The sequence below is a fragment of the Tamandua tetradactyla genome, chromosome 17 (genome assembly GCF_023851605.1).
Source record: "Tamandua tetradactyla isolate mTamTet1 chromosome 17, mTamTet1.pri, whole genome shotgun sequence".
Lineage (NCBI taxonomy): Eukaryota > Metazoa > Chordata > Mammalia > Pilosa > Myrmecophagidae > Tamandua > Tamandua tetradactyla.
This window is the reverse complement of record NC_135343.1, coordinates 3,336,096-3,356,926: the sequence shown is the minus strand read 5'-3', so window position 1 is coordinate 3,356,926 and position 20,831 is coordinate 3,336,096. Positions and strand designations below refer to the sequence as shown.

At 38.1% G+C, this 20,831-nt stretch overlaps 1 protein-coding gene across 5 annotated transcripts in view; it reads right to left on the bottom strand.

Annotated features, from left to right (window-relative positions):
* C17H2orf92 (chromosome 17 C2orf92 homolog) overlaps positions 1-20,831 on the bottom strand; it is a 432,030-nt gene that overhangs the window by 52,828 nt on the left and 358,371 nt on the right. For all 5 annotated transcript variants that reach the window (XM_077133807.1, XM_077133808.1, XM_077133809.1 and 2 more), the window contains 2 exons: positions 14,390-14,494; positions 10,736-10,819 (listed from right to left, as the gene is read on the bottom strand). In XM_077133807.1, the coding sequence (XP_076989922.1) occupies positions 10,736-10,819; positions 14,390-14,494 (189 nt within the window). The remainder of the gene's footprint in view (positions 1-10,735; positions 10,820-14,389; positions 14,495-20,831) is intronic.

Genomic DNA, 20,831 nt, shown 5'->3' with positions numbered 1-20,831 from the left:
CAACATCCTCTCCAGAATGTGTAGTTTCCTGTTTAATAGCAGCCATTCTTATCATGTGAGGCGGTATCTCATCGTACTTGGTCTGTATTTCCCTTATAGTTTATGAAAATGAGCATCTCTTCACAGGCTTTTTAGCCATCTGTATTTGCTCTTCAGAAAAATGTCTATGCATATCTTTAGCCCACTTTATAATTAGGTTGTTTGTTCTTTTGTTGATGAGTTGTATTATTTCTTTATGTATACAGGATATCAAACCTTTATCTGATGTGTAATTTCCAAATATTTTCTCCCATTGAATTGGCTGCTTATTCACCTTTTTGACAAAGTCTTTTGAGACACAAAAGCATTTGATGTTGAGGAGTTGCCATTTATCTATTTTTTTCTTTTTTCGCTTGTGCTTTGAGCGTAAAGTTTAAGAAACTACCTCCTATTACTAGGTCTTGAAGATGTTTCCCTTCATTTTCTTCTAGGAGTTTTATGGCACTGGTTCTTATATTTAGGTGTTTGATCCACTTTCAGTTAATTTTTGTACAGGATATTCTTTCATTCTTCTGGCTATTGATATCCAGTTCTCCCATGCCCATTTACTGAAGAGATTACTTTGTCCCAGCTAAGTGGACTGGGGGGTCTTCTCAAAGATCAGTTTACCACAGATTTTGTGGTCTATTTCTGTGCTCTGAATTCAATTTCATTGGTCAATACTTCTACCTTTGCGCCAGTACCCTGCTGTTTTGACCATTGTGGCTTTATGACAAAATTTAAAATCAGGAACTGTTAATCCCCTGTATTAGTTAGGGATCTCAGGAGAAACAGAATCAACAGAGAACACTTGCAAATATAAAATTTATGAAAGTGTCTCATGTGACCAAGGGAATGCAGAGTCCAAAATCCACAGGGCAGGCTGTGAAGGTGACAACTCCAATGGAGGGTCTGGATGAACTCCACAGGAGAGGCTCACCAGCCAAAGCAGGAATAGAGCCTGTCTCTTCTGAATCCTCCTTAAAAGGCTTCGCGTGATTAGATTAAGCATCACTCATTGCAGAAGACACTCCCCTTTGGCTGATTACAAATGGAATCAGCTGTGGATGCAGCTGACGTGATCATGATCTAATTCTATGAAATGTCCTCATTGCAACAGACAGGTCAGCACTTGCCCAACCAGACAAACAGGTACTACAACTTGACCAAGTTGACACATGAACCTGATCATGACATCCTCCCACTTTGTTCTTCTTATTTGTGATGCTTTTAGCTATTCGGGGTTTCTTTCCCTTCCAGATGAATTTGGTAACTAGCATTTCCAACTCGTCAAAGTAGGTTGTTGGAATTTTGATTGGTACTGCATTGAATTTGTAGATCAATTGGGGTAGAATTGGCATCTTAACTACATTTAACCTCCTATCCATGAGCATGGAATGTTTTTCCATCTATTACATTGTCTTTGGTTTCTTTTAGCAATGTTATGTAGTTTTTTGTGTGCAAGTCCTTCATGTCCCTAGTTAAGCTCATCCCTAGATACTTGATTCTTTTAGTTGCTATTTTGAATGGAATTTTTTCCTCAGTTAAAGTTCCTAACTCCTCAGTTAGGTCATTGCTTGAATAAAAACATTACTGATTTTCGCAGATTAATTTTATATCCCACCACCTTGCAGAATTTGTTTATTAGCTCAGGTAACTTTGCTATAGATTTCTCAAGATTTTCCAAGTATAGTATGATGTCATCTGCAAATAATGAAAGTTTTACTTCTTCCTTTCCAATTTGGATGCCTATTATTTCTTTTTCCTGCCAGACTGCTCTAGCTAGAACTTTTAGTACAATGTTGAATAATAATGGTGACAGAGGGCATCCTTGTCTTGTTCCCAATCTTAGGGGAAAAGCTTTCAGTCTCTCACATTGAGTATGATGCTGGGTATGGGTTTGTCGTATATGCCCTTTATCATATTGAGGTAGTTAAGGTGATGCTTTTTATTCATCGATTGGCTGCTGGTGATACTTTCAGCTCCTGTACTAATTTGTTAATGCTGCCAGAATGCAATATACCAGAAATGGAATGGCTTTTAAAAATGTTTACAGTTCTAAGTCCATAAAAATGTCCAAACTAAGGCATCCATAGAAAGATACCTTGACTCAAGAAACACCAATGTCTGTTTCATGGGAAGGCACATGGCTGGCATCTGCTGGATCTTTTACCCAGTTCTGTTGCTTCCACCTTCTAATGGCAGTGGCTTCATCTCTAAGCATGTGGGGTCTTTACCTAGCTCGTCCAGGACACAAGTCTGGGTTCTGGCTGGCTTAGCACCCCATAGGAAGGCACATAGTGACTAGTATATGGGCTCTGCATCTCCAAAAGTCCATGTCTAGGCATCTGCTCTCTCTGATGGCACTCCAAACATCTCCAAGTGTTGCATCTTTATCAGCTCTAGACTTTAGCTTCTGCCGGCTCTTTCAGCTCCTGGTATACCCTGGAGCTTCTTCATTTCCAAATGTTTGTGTCTGCATTTGCATCTGAGGTTTCTCCAAAATGCTTCCCCTATTAAAGGAATCTAGTAAACTAATCAAGACCCACCTTGAATGGAAGGAGTCCCATCTGCATCTAATCAAAAGGCCACATCCACAATCGGGTGTCCTATGTCTCCAAGAAAATAATCGTAATCCAAAGGTTCTACCCCACAATATTGAATCAGGATTAAAAGAAACAAGCCCACAAGATTGGATCAGGAAAAAGGACATCACTTTTCTGGGATACACAACAGCTTCACACCAGCTCCTCTGCCACATGGCAATGTCTGCTGGTCCCTTGTCCCTGGGGTCCATTTCTTTCAGCTTCTTATTCCAGTGACTTTTTCTCCATGTCCTGTAGATCTTCTCTTAGTTTCTCTGGGTGTGTCTCTCTTTAAGCATCTGTGGGTTCTCTCAGCCTCTCCAGGACAAACTCTGAATTTCATCTTAGCTTCTCTCAGCCCTCTCCAGTTCTGGGTCCTTCAAGTTCTGTGGGTCCTTGCTTAGCATCTTCCAGGGCATTTTCATCTGAGCTTTCTCCAAAATGTCTCTCTAGTAAAGGACTCCAATAAGTAGATTAAGACCTACCTAAATAGGTGGGGTCACATCTACAGGGAAACAACCTAATCAAAGTGTCCCACCCAACAATACGTCTGCCCCCACAAGATTGGATTAAAAGAACATGGTTTTCTGGGGGTAATAACAGATTCAAGCCAGTACACTCCACCCTGTGGACCCCAAAACGACATGTTCTTTCCATATACAAAATACATACATTCCATCACAATATCACAAAAGCCTTAAGCCATTTCACTAATATAAATACAATACAAAGTCAAAAATGGTACAAAGTCTCATCAAAATCAGCTATAGTTACAATTTGTCCTAAGGCAAATTCTACTCTGGCTCTGGACCTGTGAAACTTGGAACAAGTTTTCTGCTTCCAATATACAAAGGAGAGACAGTTATAGGATAAAGTTCCCATTTCCATAGGGAGAAATTGGAAGATAAACAGGGATCAAAGTTCCCAAACAGTTCCTAAAACCTGCAGGGAAAATTCCATTAGATTTCAAAGTCTGAGAGTCATTTATAGAGTGATGTTTTATACTTAGGGCTTGAGAAAGTGGCAGTCCCATTCTCTCTGAGGGCTTATGCAGTGGCCCTGGTCTCTCCAAACACTGGGTGAGGGTTCTAACATACCCAAGCACTGGGGAGATCACCTTGTTCTCAGACCCAACCTCTTCAAGCATTGGAGTGGCACCTGGACTCTCTGACATCTCTGGAGCACATGCTGAACCCCTTTATGAGAGTAGAGCACTGTCTAGTCCCTGGGGAATGTGCTCCACTCTCTCTGAAGCCCGGGGCAGCAAAATTCTTCCTGAAAAATGGGAAACCAGGCGCCCCTCTGTAAACTCTGGGGCAAATTCACCCTTTCCACGTGTATGGGTGGGTCTGTTCACCTGGCCCAATAGGTCTTAGCTCCAGACCTTGGTTTCCATGGTTCTGACTTTAAAATCATTTTTCCTCCAGTCTTGTCCCTTTTCTGTACCTTTTAGCCCAGGCTGTCAGTGGTTCTGTTTATACAGATCCCGCAACAAACAATATCAGAGAACCTTGCTTTAGGACTGACATAGTTACCATGTCTGTAGTAATTAATTTTGAGATTTTGTACTGATTTTAATCTTGCATAGTATTCGCAATGTTACTGACGATTTAAGGTTCTCTGAGATTGTTATGGAATGAGTGTATTTTCTATATAGAAAAACATGTCTTTTTTATGGTTCAGAGGGTGGAATGTGCTGGTTTGAAAGGATGATGTACCCTAGAAAAGCCATGTTTTAATACTAATCCCATTTTGTAAAGGCGGCCATTTCTTCTAATCCCTATTCAGCACTGTATGTTTGAAACTGTAATTAAATCATCTCCCTGGAGAGGTGACTCAATCAAGAGTGGATGTTAAACTGGATTAAGTAGAGACGTGTCTCCACCCATTCAGATGAGTCTTGATTAGTTTAATGAAATCCTATAAAAGAGAAAACATTTTGAAGAATAGGAGAAATTGAGAGAGAGCAGGGAAGAATGATATAACCATGAGAAGCAGAAAGTCTACCAGCCAGTGACCTTTGGAGATGAAGAAGGAAAATGCCTCCTGGGGAGCTTCATGAAATAGGAAGCCAGGAGAGAAAACTAGCAGGTGACGCCATGTTCGCCATGTGCCCTTCCAGATGAGAGATAAACCCTGACTGTGTTTGCCATGTGCCTTCTCACTTGAGACAGAAACCCTGAACTTCATCAACCTTTTTGAACTAAGGTATCTTTCCCTGGATGCCTTCAATTGGACATTTCTATAGACTTGTTTTAATTAGGACATTTTCTCGGCCTTAGAACTGTAAACTAGCAACTTGTTAAATTCCCCTTTTAAAAAGCCATTTCATTCCTGGTATATTGCATTCTGACAGCTAACAAACTAGAACAATTTTCCATGAAGCAGACAGGGATCACAACATTCAGACAATAGGACTTTCCACAAATCCATCCTTGATAACTCCATTTCCAATCCTGAGTTGTCCTGTCATGGCTGACTGGTTCCATGTTTGGTTAAATCCTCATGTGGGACACTATTCTCTGAGGTTTCACTTTCTGGAAGCCCAGAATTTTCCAAGCCATTGATTTCTGGTTTCTTCGTAGACAGAAGTTCAGTTCTCAGCTTATTCCTTTCCTTTTGAATTTTACTATATGCTGCAAGGAGAAGCAAAGCTGCATTTTCCACATTTAGTTAGGAAATTTCCTCAGCTAGATATCCCAGCTCATTGCTTTCAAATTATGCCTTCCATCCAATACCATTACTCAATTTTGCCAAATTATCTATTACTTTAAAACAAGGGTCACCATGCTTTCAGTTTGCAATGACACATTCATAATTTCTGTCTAAGGGGTATCTTCAGAGTCCATATTTCTAGAAATAGTCCCTTGAAAGCAATATAGGCCCTTTGATCAAGTCCCCACAATTCTTCCAGAATCTTCCACTTAACCATTTACAAAGTCATTCCAGCATTTTTGGCATTTGCATATTTCAGCATCCCACTATTCTGTTACCAAAATCTGTTTGGGTTTGCTAAATCTGATGAAATGCAATATACCAGAAATGGATTGGTTTTTACAAGGGGGATTTATTAAGTTACAAGTTACAATTCTAAGACCATGAAAATGTCCAAATTAAGGCACCAACAAGAGGATACCTTCTCAGAGGGAAGGCAGTTGGCATCCTGGGTTTCTCTGTCACATGGGAAGGCACATGGTGACATCTGCTGTCCTTCTCTCCTGGGATGGTTTCAAAATGGCTCTCTCAGCTCCTGTTGGTCCTTCTGGCTTCTCTTGGGGCATTTTCTTTCTTCTTCTCTAAACTCTCTTGACTGTCTTAAAGGACTCCAACAAGGTAGTTAATATCCACCTTGAATAGGCAGGTCACATCTCCATGGAAACAACTTAATCAAAAGGTCCCACTCAATAATAGTCTCCCCCAACAAGATTAGATTAAAACAACATGGCTTTTCTGGGGTATATAACAGATTCAAACTAGTCCAGTGCCCTTTATCAAGTTGAGGATGCTCCCCTTTATTTCCAGTTGGCCAAGAGTTTTTAAGAAAATGGATGTTGGATTTTGTCAACTGTTTTTTCTACACCCATTGATATATTCACATGATTTTTCATTTCCAGTTTGTTTAGATGAATTACATTGATTGATTTTCAAATCTTCTACCAACTTTGCATTTCTGGGATAAATCACACTTGGTCATACTTTTATGCAGTGTTGGATTCAATTTGCTAAAATTTTGTTTAGAATGTTTTCATCCCCATTCATGTGAAATAATGACCTGGAGCTTTCTTTTCTTAAAATATCTTTGCTTTTATTATTAGGGTAATTCTGGTCTCAGGAATGAGTTGGGAAGTATTCTGTCCTCTTCAATTTTTTAGAAAATGTGCATAGATCTAGTATCATTTCTTCCTTAAACACTTGGTAGGATTCACCAGTGAAGCCACCTAGAACTACATTTTTTGTTGGGGAAAGGTTTTTAACTACAAAAAAGACTATGTATGCCATTGAGCTATTGGTTTTCTTTTGTTTTGTTCCTCATCACATCCTAGGAGTGAGACCAACATATCTAGTCCTGGATCCAATTATTCCATTACTGTCTTTTAAAAATTTAGTTGATTTTTTTGCAGTATACCATTTTGATTCCCCTCTTCTTTCTTTCCTCTATATTTTTAAGTTAAAGTTATTTTCTTAATAGTTTGCAACTGGGGACTACAACTAACATCTTAGAGTTATAACAAGGAGGTCTGGATAATGCCAACTTAGTTTCTATAGTATACAAGAGCTCTACTTATATTTATTCCCCTATTCCTTTATAAAGTATTATCTCAAATTAAATCTTTACACATTGTGTTCCATTAACAGGTTTAATTATTGTGTTACACATTTGTCTTTAAATCATGTAAGAAAAAAAAAAGCAGTCACAAATCAAAATTACAATAATACAGGATTTTATATTTACCTATGTAGTTAACTTCATCTATGCTCTTTATTTCTTTGTATGGCTTCAAGTTTCTGGCTAGTGTCCTTTTATTTCAGCCTAAAGGACTCCTTTAGCATATCTCGTAGGGAAGGTCTGCTGCTAATAAACTCATACAGCTTTTGTTTATCTGAAAATGTCTAATCTCTCCTTCATTCTTGAAGTATAATTTTGCAAGATATAGAATTCTTAGCTGACAGTTTTTTATTACAGGACTTTAGGTCATCCCACTGCCATATAATCTTTATGGTTTCTGATGAAAACCTGGCTGTTACTCTTACTGTGGATCCCTTGTACCTGATACATTACTTCTTGCTGCTTTCAAAATTCTCTACTTGTCTTTGGGTATTGACAATTTGAATATTAATGTGTCAAAGTGTAACTCTCTTTGAGTGTATTATACTTGGAATCAATTGGCTTCTTGGGTGTGTATATTCATTCCTTTCATCAAATTTAAGAAGTTTTCAGTCCTTATTTCTTTGAATTCCTTTTCTTACCCTTTATATCTCTCCTGCCCTTCAGGGACTCCTGTGATGCACATATTTACATGATTAATGATGGCCCACATGTCTCACAAATCATGTTCATTTTTGAAAATTAATTAATCCACTTTTTATTTTAAATCAGATTTAGATTGAGAGAAAAGTTGCAAAGATCGTACAGAGAGTTCACATATCCCCCACATTCAGTTTCCGTATTATTTTTAAACCTTTTTATTGTATAATATAACATATGTACAAAACAAAGAAAGAAAAAAGCAATAATTTTCAGAACACAATTCAACAACTAGTTACAGGACAGATCCCAGGATTTGTCATGGGCTACTATACCATCTTCTCAGATTTTTCCTTCTAGCTACTCCAGAATATAGGAGGCTACAAGGACTAAATATTTTTTTTTTATCATCACATTGACTTTTTTTTCTTCTTTGTGAAAAATAACGTATATGCAAAAAAGCAATAAGTTTCAAAGCACAGCACAATTAGTTGTAGAACATATTTTGGGGTTTAGTATGGGTTACAATTCTATAATTTTAGGTTTTTACTTTTAGCTGCTCTAAGATACTGGAGACTAAAAGAAATAGCAATTTAAAATCATGTTCATTTTTATTCATTTCTTTCCTTTCTGCTCCTGAGTCTGGATAATTTCAATTGTCTTATTTTCAAACTCACTGATCCTCTACTGCATTCTAAAATTGGCTGTTGGACCCCTAAAGTGAGGTTTTTGTTTCAATTATTGTCCTTTTCTGCTCCAGAATTTGTTTGGTTCCCCTTATAATTTCTATCTCTTTATTTTGTTAAGACAAGGTTTTATAAGCTTCCTTTACTTCTTCATCTATAGTCTCCTTTAGTTCATTAAACATGTTTAAGACAGTTCATTTAATGTCTTTGTAAAATGCTTCTAATTTATGAGTTTCCTTAGGAATTATTTCTATCAAACACTTTTAATCCTGTAAAAGGGTTATACCTTCTTGATCCTTTGTAAATCCTGTTGCTCTGGGTCAAGAACAGCACGTTTAGAATATTATGCTGTGGTAAACCTTGAAATCTAATTCTCCCAACCCTCAGTCATTTCTGATTTTTTCCTTGTTGAAGGCTAGACCTGTCAGTTTGTGACTTTTACAAATGATTTTTGTTCCCAAACTGGAAAGAGAAAAATAGTACTGTCTCTTTTAATCTCCTCCATGGCCTGAGGCTTCAGCCTTGGGGCATAAAACAATGGGCATGGTTTGAGCTGGCCCCTTGGCAATCAAAAGCAGTCATCAGCAATCAAACGACATGCCCTTTGTTTTTGGAGGACAAAGTCCTTATTACCTACCCAGCCACAAGCCAGCCACACTTGAAAGGACTGCAGTTCCCACAGTTGCCTGCCTCGGTGTTGGGGGGTGGGCAGTGGAGAATGGGAGTCTATATATGGAAAGTGAAATTAATCCATACCTACTGAAATCTGCAAACTTCATTACCCTGTGTTTCCTAGACGATACATGTGTTCCAATAGATTCCAGAGTTTCAAAATACTTGATTTAGGCAATTTCTGCCAGTTCCATACTTGTTTTTGTAGCAAAATGATTCCTGAAATGTCCTACTCCACCATCTAACCACAATCTTCTCTCATTCCTTGTAGAGCTTACAGGTTTTTACCTCTCACTGGATAAAACAGTTTTACCTCCCCTTCCAGGCTTGTTTTGCTAAGCCACAGAAAAATATTAACACAAATTACATTGATTTTGCATTTGTTCTGAATTTTCTTTCGAAGGATGTTGGGAGGTTGGGAGGTAGTCTACACATGAAATGGAATAGGTTCTTTTGTTAGGGACATAAATCACCACCCCCAAAATTAACCATCAGATTCACTAGTAAAATGATGAATTCTCATCCCAGCCCCCTTCTTGATTAATGTATTGACCTGAAAGTGCTGCTCAAACAGAATCCATCACTGTACTGGTCACTTGACAGTGCAAGGCCGACTCTGACATGGTGCTGTGCAGGTTACTAGGTTCATGCATCATGGGAGCCTCCCAAATATCAACCTGATACATATTTTCAAATGCACCCCTACATTCCTTCTACTTGTGGGGCTCTAGAGATTGAGTTCTCTTATAAGGATTAGGAAAGCTTTTCTGATTCCTAGACAGCAATTACCAAAAGCTTGGAGAGTGGGACTGTAAGAATTATCTAGATCAATTCATCATTCACTCAGGATCAACTATCAGTTAGTCAATCAAAGCAGATTTACCACAACAGTTTTAAAATGCACATGGAAAGGAACAAATTCAGAACTCCTGAGAGAGGGCAGCTCCTGGAAAAGGGTCCACATCATGTGTAGAGATGTCCCTTTTCCAAGCAGGAATTGGCAGGCATTGCTCAGGGACCCAAACCACTCCCATTCAATAGCTTCTGACCTGAACAGAAGCATCAGTGCTCTCACTTCCTTGCAGCCCTTTCTCAGACTAAGGACAATTGTCAGTCTTGACCCCTGACTCCATAGCACAGGCAAAATACAGGATAGATTTCACTGGGAATTGGATACTTGCTTGAATACAGAGCTGTGGGTCTGGACCTTTCTTCTTGGGCTCAGCTTTCTGCTAAAGAGGACTTCCCTGGGCCTGAGATATTCTCAACTATGAAATGAGGGATATGGACTAGATCATTTTTTCCTACCCTGGAACTACCTGGAGGGCTTTAACAATTGCTGATGGTAAGTCCTCCCCACAGATCATAGGAACTGTCACTGAGGGGTAGACCAGAGTGCCTGTTAGTAGCAGGGGAATCTCATGCTCCTTTAGGGCTGAGACCATGAAAAGGCCCGTCTGAGCCTCAGAGGTCTGTGACCTGTGCAGAAATCTGAGCATCACATGTGAGGCAAATGTGACTCAGCTGGTTGAAGTATTCTGATATTCTGCAGTTTTAATAAGCTTCCAGGTGAGGCTCACACTGCTGGAACAGACACCATTCTCTGAGGATCAAGGACCTTTCCAGGTTTTACAGTCTATATTTAATTGCTTTAGGGTTTGGAACTGAGAGGAACTGGTTCTACTCTCAAGGCAAAGCACTTTCTTTGCCCTCAAACAACAGGAGCAGGTTATCTGGAAGAAGGCACTAGCAAGCGTGCAATTCTTTTCAAATACAGCATAAATGTCTCACATGAGGAGGTTACTTACCTAATATTTTAGTCATGTTTTTCTCCTGCTTCTTTAAATTTGAGGAAAATTCAGTATATTTCAGGGTCTTTTGCTGGGGATAACCTAAGGGAAAGAATTCTGAGCTGTAGATAAATCTTTCATTTGACTTGCATGTAATCTTTTACAAATATATTCTATTTTGTATGGTATTTTGAGAGTGGCATTGTTTAACAGGCCTGCCCTGGGGTAAAGGGCACTGGACATGGAGTTCTACCCCAGTTTGAAAGCCCTGTCACCTTGGGCAGTGCGCCAGTTTGAGAGGATGATGTCCCCTAGAAAAGCCATGTTTTAATCCTGGTCCATCTTGTGGAGGCAACCATTTCTTTTAATCCCTCTACAGTACTGTAGGTGGAAACTTAATTAGATTATCCCGTGAGATGTGACACACCCAATTGTGGGCATTAACCTTTGATTAGAGGGAGATGTGACTCTACCCGTTCCAGGTGGGTCTTGATTAGTTTAATGGAATCCTTTAAAAGAGGAAACATTTTAGCGTCACAAGATCCATGAGAGCCACAGAACCATAAGGGCTCACACAGCCAGAGACGTGTGGGGATGAAGAAGGAAAATGCCCCTGGGGGAGCTTCATGAAACAAGAAGCCTGGAGAGGAAGCCAGCAGACGACGCTGTGCTCGCCACGTGCCTTTCCAGTTGAGAGAGAAACGTGATCATCATTAGCCTTCCTGAATCAAGATATCTTTCCCTCATGCCTTAGATTAGACATTTTTATAGCCTTGCTTTAATTTGGACATTTTTGCAGGTTTAGAACTGTAAACTAGAAGCTTAATAAATTCCCTTTCCTAAAAGCTGTTTCATTTCTGGTATATCACATTCCGGAAGCTTGCAAACTGGACCAGGCAGTAAAGTCTGTAGGAATTTTTTCTCTCTGCTGGGGACTGTTTGGAAGGATGCCAACTCATAAAATTACTGTGTATAAGAAGGAAGGAAAATAAAATTTATCAAGAAGATGTGTACACTGAAAAGCACCCTACTCTTGTCACTCATGGTTATATATTTTGAACTGCAGTAAATGAAGCTGGTTCCAAGGATGGTTAGGCTCAGTCCTCCATTTTGACAGAGTAAAGAATATGACACACATTTCAGTTTTGTTAAAGGTAAAACTTGTCCTTTCTTAAGGAATGATGCCAACAATTTTGGATATAAGTGGGTTTCTTAAGGGAAAAATCCTATTGCATCTTCTGAAGTCATCTATAATGTGGGTCTATAATTAGGAGGGGACTCAGAGGACCTGAGTCTGTCTCTACTTCATCTGCTTTTAAGCAAAAGGAATTTTTTATTTTGTTACTTATTGATAAAAATGAAAGTGCAAAGGGGATTGGACTTGGTCAATAACCCATCATAGAACTTTGTGGTAATGTCTTTTTTTTTTGCATGAGCAGGCACTAGGAATGGAACCCCAGTCTCAAACATGGCAAGCAAGAATTCTGCCACTGAGCCACCACCACTCTGCCCAGGACTCTGTAGTAATTTTAAGACTGATGCTGAATCTCATATTGCTTCATCATGGGTGAGAATTAATTGTACTAAGTGATGGTAACAACCTATGATTATTTGAGTTATATTTTCAGAACTATGATGTCTCAGTCCCAGGTCAAGACCAGGCTTTTACTGTAGCCTGCAAGTGAGTGACCAAACTAACCAGGGAAGGGGAACTTACCCCTAATGAGCAGGTTGGCAGGCCCCTCCTATCCTGAGTGCCACAGAATAGTCAGGAAGTGCCTACAAGGATGCTGTGAAGTTCCAACACAGAACTAGTGACAAAGCTGATTTTCACATGGTTTCCTTACAGAGAATCTGCAGAGCAGTTGAGGAATCTGAGCTCATGACAGTCACACACTGTACCGGGAAATTGGTAGGAGGCCTTGGTGGTGAATTGCCAATGATCAAAATGCCCAGTTTTCCATTACTGAGACATTAGTGAATCCTCAGGTATAGATAAATATGCACACACTGTGCTAAAAATGGACTGGTCATCCTGTGTCACTCAGAGAGCATGCTAAAACATTAGTAAGGACAAAGGCGTTGTGGGAAATTAAATCACATCCCCACAAGACACGGTCAAGTCTTAAGACTGAGTGCTGTGGGGGTGAACACATTTGGATATAGAATCTTCGAAGATCCTGTTAACATGAGGCCAAATAGAGTCAGGGTGGGCCTTCGAAGGAAAGGAAATTTGGAGATGGAAGTGGGAGCCACTGGAGGAGAACACAGGAGACAGATTATCATGTGACAGAGCCTGAGAGTGACAGCCAGCAAGCCCGCACCAGCATGCTGACTCAGGAGAAAGCACAGCCGCCTGTTAACCTGGATTTTAGACTTGACCTCCACAGCTGTAAGACAGTAAATTCCTGTTGTTGAAGCCAACTCTGTGATATTTGTTGTAGCATCCCTCACAAACTAGACCACCATCAAGACAATGCAGTAAAACATCACATCCATCTTAATTGTGTGTTTACAAAACACAGTGGCAATGGTAGTTGGTTATGAAGTCTGTTTGCTCATTGTCTTTTATTTACTGTCACAACAGCTAATTATTCTCCTTCAATTTTCTTCCTAATTCACATATATCCACCTGTTTTAGTCTCCTAGGCTGCTTAACACAGATACGATGAAATGGGTTGGCTTAAACAATGCACATTTATTAGCTTACAGTTTGAGACTGAGAAAATATCCAAATCAAGGCATTATGAGGCAATGCTCTCTTCCCAAAGACTGGGTTCCCACAATCCTTGGTTCCTCTGCCACATGGCAAGGCACATGCCAGCGTCTGTTGGTCTCTCCCTTCTCTTCTGGGTTTTGTTGTTTTCAAGCTTCTTGCTTTCATGGCTTTTTTCCTCTCTCTTTCTGTATTCATTCCATTTATAAAGGGCTTCAGTAATAGGATTAAATCCCATCCTGAATGAGGTGGGCCACACTTTAAGTGAAGTAACCTCATCAGAAGAGCTTACTTACAATGGGTTCACACTGAAAGGAATGGATTCGATTTAAGGAGATGTTTCTCTGGGGTGCATACAACTTCAAACCACTCCACTTTAAAGCTTTTCCTTGTGATTTTGCACATTTTGGGGCTCAATTTAATCCAGAGGTGGCCTGCTCATTTCTCTCAGTTTTGGCCTTTGAACACCAGTGGAAAAGCAAAAGTCTGCTTTGCTCCCCTGTGCAAATATAATTAAACAGGCTAATGCTTGCAGGGTAGGTGATGGGAGGGACTTAGGGAGGCTGGGCTTTCCAGAGCCCTGCCAGTTACTGGGGCACACATGCACACTGAACCAGCAAATGCTGTTGAGTGATGGCCATTACATTAGCCAGGGCTTGTGTTACGAGGAATTTGCAAAGTTGGATCTTATTGTCTAAACATCACCCACAGCATGAGAACCTGTCTAACATGTGCACTTCAAGAAGCACCCCAAAATACAGGGATACACTTTAGACCATAGACTTCCACAGCCGATGGAAGGCTGGGCAGAAGATTTTGAACATTTCTTTCTTCTTTATTTCTATCTGTTTTTGCCTTAGACCTTCATAGATTGATAAAACTATGGGGTAATACATTGGGTACAATAAATAGGCCTTTAGGAACGTATGTACTTGTAAGTAAAAGCATATACTTGCTTGTTTCCATGATGTTCTTTGTAGTTGATTTGGCTGCTGAACTTATTGTTGCATCAAATTTAGGATTATATGGAACTTTAGAGGATGCACGCTCTAGAATTTCATCTCAAGTAAAGTAAAACAAATGCATGTTAATACCAGTGATATAGCATTGACATAATTTGCTCTAAAGCACCTAGAGCTGTCTGTGAATACAGTGAATAAATGACACAAAATCAATGGAGATATAACCGTATGTTCTAAAATACCTTGTCATGGAAAAGGGAGCTCCACCAACCTGAATCATTACTGAAAAACTGCAATTGCACTAGATGTCCTGTAGAGTAAACACTCTCCACTAACGATATCTGGCTGAAGAGTTTGCCTCAAATCTCATGGTAGTTTAGGGTCATAATTTTCCTACCTACTTTTGTTGTCATTCTGTCTACCTCTCTGAGACTTTCTCAAAGTGTCCCAGAAAAATCAGGTGGAAGTTTTAGGGGTAGAAACGAAGCATAACAGATTTTCTGAGGCTAGCAACCTCTTTGTTTAGCACTATTGCTAATTTTTCATGGTTACGTGGTTTTTAATATATTAATTTCTCATCCCCCTCTTTTTTACCTTTTTATTGTGGTAAATGTTTATAACCTGCAACCATTTTATCCATTTTGAAGTATATAATTCAGTAACATTAAGTACACTGACAATATTGTATAACTTTCACCAATGTCCATTTCAGTCAACCCAAACAAAAACTCTGTAACAGTTTGGAAATAACTTTCTATCCCCACCTTATAACCACCTCATGTTATCCTTTTTTTAATTTTATTTTTTATTTAAGAAAGCAAACAATACACTTAGAACCACCAAAAATTGCTATCTTACTTAGTTTAACCATAGGCATATTTAAATAAAGTATCCATATAATTATTGTAAAGCCTGTGTTTGTACAGCAAGTTTCATAAACCAATTTAAAATTAAGGCTACAAGGAAAAAAGTCTACAAATTCAGATAGCAAAGTTCTTAAATTCTAAGTATTACATACTAACTTAGATACCATTTGATCAGCTGTTAAAACTGAATGTTCTCAAAATATCAGGTAGAAAGTTCTTTAAATATCTCCATTGCTACAATAATGACCTATGTTACTAAATATTTCCTTATTTCAGGAAAATATGAAGATACAAATATTTTTACAATTAACATATGGAAATCTTAACTACCTAAAATAGATATCTTAGTTAGCTTATCCATAGGTATATTAAAATAACATCTAATAATCATCATAAAGCCTATTTGTATAATATGTGTCATAAACCAATTTAAAATTGAAGCAAGGAAAAAATCTATAAATAGAGATAGAGTTACTTGAATTCCAAATATTAAACAGTATCTTAAATACCATTTGATTAACTGTCATAATGGTGTGCATTCTCAAAATACCAAGTAAAATGTTACTAAAATATCAGGATAGTAGTGAGCTCAATGTAGTAGTGAGCTATGTCACTAAATATTTTCAAATTTTTTACTTCAGAACTTTATTATATCTAATATTACTATAACTGTCTAAAGTTTTTTTAACCATTTTTTTTGTAAAATATAACATTTACAAAAAAGAGAGAGAGAGAGAAGCAATAATTTTCAAAGCACACATCAACAAACAGCAACAGAACAGTTCCCAGAGTCTGTTATGGGCTACTATGCCCTCATCTTGGATTTTTTATTCTAGCTGCTCCAAAACACTGGTAGCTTTATCAGAGTCATAATAACAGAATCATTCAGTATCTGTCCTTTTGTGTCTAACTATTTCACTCAGCATTATGTCCTCAAGGTTCATCCACGTTGTCACGTCTTGGGATATCATTTTGTCTAAATGCTACATAATATTCCATTGTATGTATATACCACATTTTGTTTACCCATTCGTCTGTTGATGGGCACCTGGATTGTTTCCCTCTCTTGGCAATTGTGAATAGTGCCACTATGAACATCAATGTACAAATGTCTGTTCATGTCACTGCCCTCAATTCTTCTGGGTATATACTGAGTATTGGTATTGCTGGGTCATAGGACAACTCAATATTTAGTTTTCTGAGGAGTCACCAAACTGATTTCCACAGTGACTGACCCATCTTACATTTCCACCAATGGTGAATAAGTGTTCCACTTTCTCTGCATCCTCTCTGACATTTATAGTTTCCTGTTTGTTTAAGAGCAGCCATTCTTATAGGTGTGAGGTAGTATCTAATTGTTGTTGTAATCCGCATTTCCCTCATAGCCAGTGAAGATGAGCAGTTCTTCATGTGCTTTTTAGCCATCTGTATTTGCTCTTCAGAAAAGTGCCTATTCATTTCCTCTACCCATTTTATAATTGGGTTGTTTGTTCTTTTGTTGTTAAGCTGTATAATTTCTTTATGTACATAGGATATCAAGCCTTTATCCAATATGTGGTTTCCAAATATTTTTTCCACCTCATGGTATCTTTATGAATTTGCCTATTTTTATTTTTTAGACACATTATATAAGTGGAATCATACCGTTTTTGTCTTTTTCGTGTCTGTAATATTTCACTTAGCGTAATCTTTTCAAGGTTCATCCATATTGTAGCATATATCAAAACCTCATTCCTTTTTTTGGCTGAGTATCATACTATTGTATGTATATACCACATTCTGTTTATCCATTCATTTTTTTATGACTATCTTGGTTGTTTCCCCCTTTCGACTAACATGAATAATGCTGCTATGAACAGTAGTGTACAAGTATCTGTTTGATACTTATTTCAGTTATTTGGGGTATACACCTAGGAGGGAAGTTGCTGTGTTGTGTGGTAATTTCACTTCTTGAGGAATTGTCAGACTTTTCCATAGCTACTGTACCCACTTACATTCCCAACAACAATATACAAGGGTTCTAATTTTTCCAAATCCTCGCCAACAATTGTTGTTTTCCATTTTTGTATTAATAGCTGTCCTAAGTGAAATGGTATCTGTTTTAGTGTGTTAAAGCTGCTGGAGTGCAATATACCAGAAACAGAACAGCGTTTAAAAAGGGAATTCATTAAGTTGCAAGTTTACAGTTCTAAGGCTGTAAAAATGTCCAAATCAAGACATACAGAGAAAGATACCTTGGTTCAAGAAAGAACAATAGGTCCGGAAGACCTCTGTCAGCAGGGAAGGCACATGACTGGCATCTACTGGAGTCTCTGAATTTCGTTTCAAACATCTTCCCTGGGAGTGTTTTCTTCCTTAATCTCTGAAGGTCTCTGGCTGTATGGGCTCTGCAGCTTTTTCAAGTTAGTTTCCTCTTTAAGGGCTCCAGTAAGCTACCCCATCTTGAATGGGTGGAGACGCATCTTCATGGAAACCACCTGTGCCGGTTTGAATATGTGGTGGACCCCAGAAAAGCTATGGCTTTTAATCCTCATTCAATAATGCTGGCTGGGAGATTTTCATTGTTCCCATGAAGATGTGATCCACCAATTGTGGGTGGTAACTTTTGATCAGACAGTTTCCATGGAGTTGTGACTCTGACCATTAATCCTTTAAAAAAGGAAACATTTTGGAGAGAGTCCCTTTTTAGAGTCACAAGAAAGCCATAGAAGAATGCCGCAGAACCATGTAGCAGAGAGTCCATCAGCCAGTGATTTTTGGAGATGAAGAAGGAAAATACCTCCCGGGGAACTTCATGAAACAAGAGGCCTGGAGAGAAAGCCAGCAGATGCTACATGTCCACCATGTGCCCCTCCAGCTGAGAGAGAAATGCTGGATGGCATTGGCCTTCTTGAACCACGGTATCTTTTCCTGGATACCTTAATTTGGACATTTTTATAGACTTGCTTTAACTGGGACATTTTCTCGGCCTTAGAACTGTAAACTAGCAACTTATTACATCCCCCTTTTTAAAAGCCATTCCACTTCTGGTATATTGCATTCTGGCAGCTAGCAAACCAAAACACCACCTAATCAAAAGGTCCCACCCACAATGGGGTGGGTCACATCTCCATGGAAACAAGATCCCACCCAGTCACACAAAATCAGGTTTAAAGAACATGACCTTCCTGGAGTACATAATAGTTTCAAACCAGCACAGTATCTTATCAGGGTTTTGATTTCCATTTCCATGGTGGCTAATGATGTTTAGCATCTTTCACGCACTTATTGTTCATTTTTAGATCTTCTTTGAAGAAATTCCTATTTAATTTCTTGCCTGTTTTCTTTGGTGGGGGGTGGTGGTGCATGGTCTAGGAATCAAACCCGGGTCTCCTGCAGGGAAGGCAAGCACTCTACCACTGAAATACCCATGCACCCAGTCCTTGCCCATTTTAGGGTTGTTTGATTTTTGTTACTGAGTTATATGACTTCTTTATATATTAAACCCTTATCAGATATTCCTCCCATTTCCCATATATTTTCTCCCATTTCATAGGTTGTCATCTCACTTTGTTGATAATGTCTTTTGGTGTTCAAGAATTTTTAATTCTAGAAATCCAGTTTATCTCTTCTTCTCATTCTTATGCTTTTGTTGTCGTATCTAAGAATCAATTGCTTAAAATAAGGTTCTGAAGACTTTCTTCCATGGTTTCTTTAAGAGTATTATAGTTTTAGCTCTTATTTTTAGGTCATTAGTCCATTTTGAGTTTATTTTTATATAGGTGAGAGATAGGGATCCAAAGTTATTCTTTGCATGTGGATATTCACTTGTTCCAGTAACATTTATTGAAGACTATCCTTCCCCACTGAGTGAATTGGCACCTGTGTTGAAAGTCACCTGACCATAAATGTATGCATTTATCTCTGGATTCTCAATTTCATTCCCATGGTCTATATACCTATCCTTACGCCAGCAACACAATGTTTTATTAATTATTTTAGTTTTGTAGTACATTTTAAAATTGGGAAGTGTGAATCCTTGAACTCTGTTCTTTCTGAAGATGGTTTTGTCTATTCAGGGCCCCTTAACCTACCATATGAATTTGATATTTGACTTTTCTATTTCTGCAGAAAAGGTTGTTTGGATTTCAATAGAAATTACAATGAATGTGTAGATCACTCTGGATAATATGACATTTTATGTTATTAAGTCTTCCAATCCATGAACAGCGGATATCTTTCCATTTGTTTAGGTCTTTAATTACTTTCAGCAATGTTTTGCAATTTTCCATTATAAATGGAATTTGCACACTTTGGTTAAATTTATCCTTAGGTATTTAATTCTTTTAGACACTACCATAAATGGACTTGTCTCCTTAATTTCCTTTACAGATTGCTCATTATGGTATATAGAAACATAACTGATTTTTTATATTTAACTTGTACCTAGCAACTTTGATGAATTCATTTATTAGCTATAGTAGCTTCCTTGTATATTCTCTCAAATTTTCTATATGTAGTTATGTGTCATGTGAGTACTGAGATTGTTTTACAGAGATTGTTTTATTTCTTCCATTTCTACTTGGATGTTCTTTATTTCATTTTCTTGCCTAATTGCTCTGGCTAGAATTTCTGGTACAATATTGAAAAACAGTGATGACAGCAGGTATCTTTGTCTTATCCCTGATCATACAGAAAAGCTTTCTTTCATCATGATTAATGATGAAGGAATCATCATCAAGTTAGCTGTAGGTTTTTCAGAAATGTTCTTAATCAATGTTGAGAAAGTTCTCATCTCTTCCCAGTTTTCTGAGTGCATTTATCAAGAAAGGATGGTGAATTTTGTCAAACGCCTTCTCAGTATTGAGATGATGGTGCGTTTTTTTTTTTCTTCATTCTATTAAAGTGTTTTATTACATTGATTGACTCTTGTATCTTTAACTACCATTGCATTCATGGAATAAATCCCCCCTGGTCATGGCATGTAGCCCTTTTATTACACAGCTTCATTTGTTTTCTTGGTATGTTGAGGATTTTTTGCATTTAAGCTCATAAGGAATTACTGCTCTGTAATTTTCTTTTTTGCATGTGCTGTCTTTATCTGGCTTTGGTATCAGAATATTACTGGCCTAATACAATGAGTTAGGAAGCTTCCCCCCTTTTCAATTTTTTAGAACAGTTTGAGAAGGATTGGTGTTAATTATTCTTTAAACACTTGGTGGAATTCAGCAGTGAAACTATCTGTCTTGGGACTTTCTTTTGTAGGAAGGATTCTAATTACTGATCCAATGTCTTTTATTATTAAATAAGTTTCCTATTTATTCTTGAGTCAGTTTGGTAGGCTCTGTGTTTCCTAGCAATTTGTCCATTTAATCTATGTTTATCTAATTTGGTGGCATACAATTATTCATGGTATTCCCTTACAATGCTTATTTCTGAAATGATGAAGAATGTTCCCACTTTGTTTTCTGATTTTATTTAGTTGCATTGTCTTTTTCTCTTTGTCAGTCTGGATACTGTTTTCTCAATTATATTGCTTTTTTCAAAGAACTAAAATTTGTTTTCTTGATATTGTTTTTCTTCTATTTTCT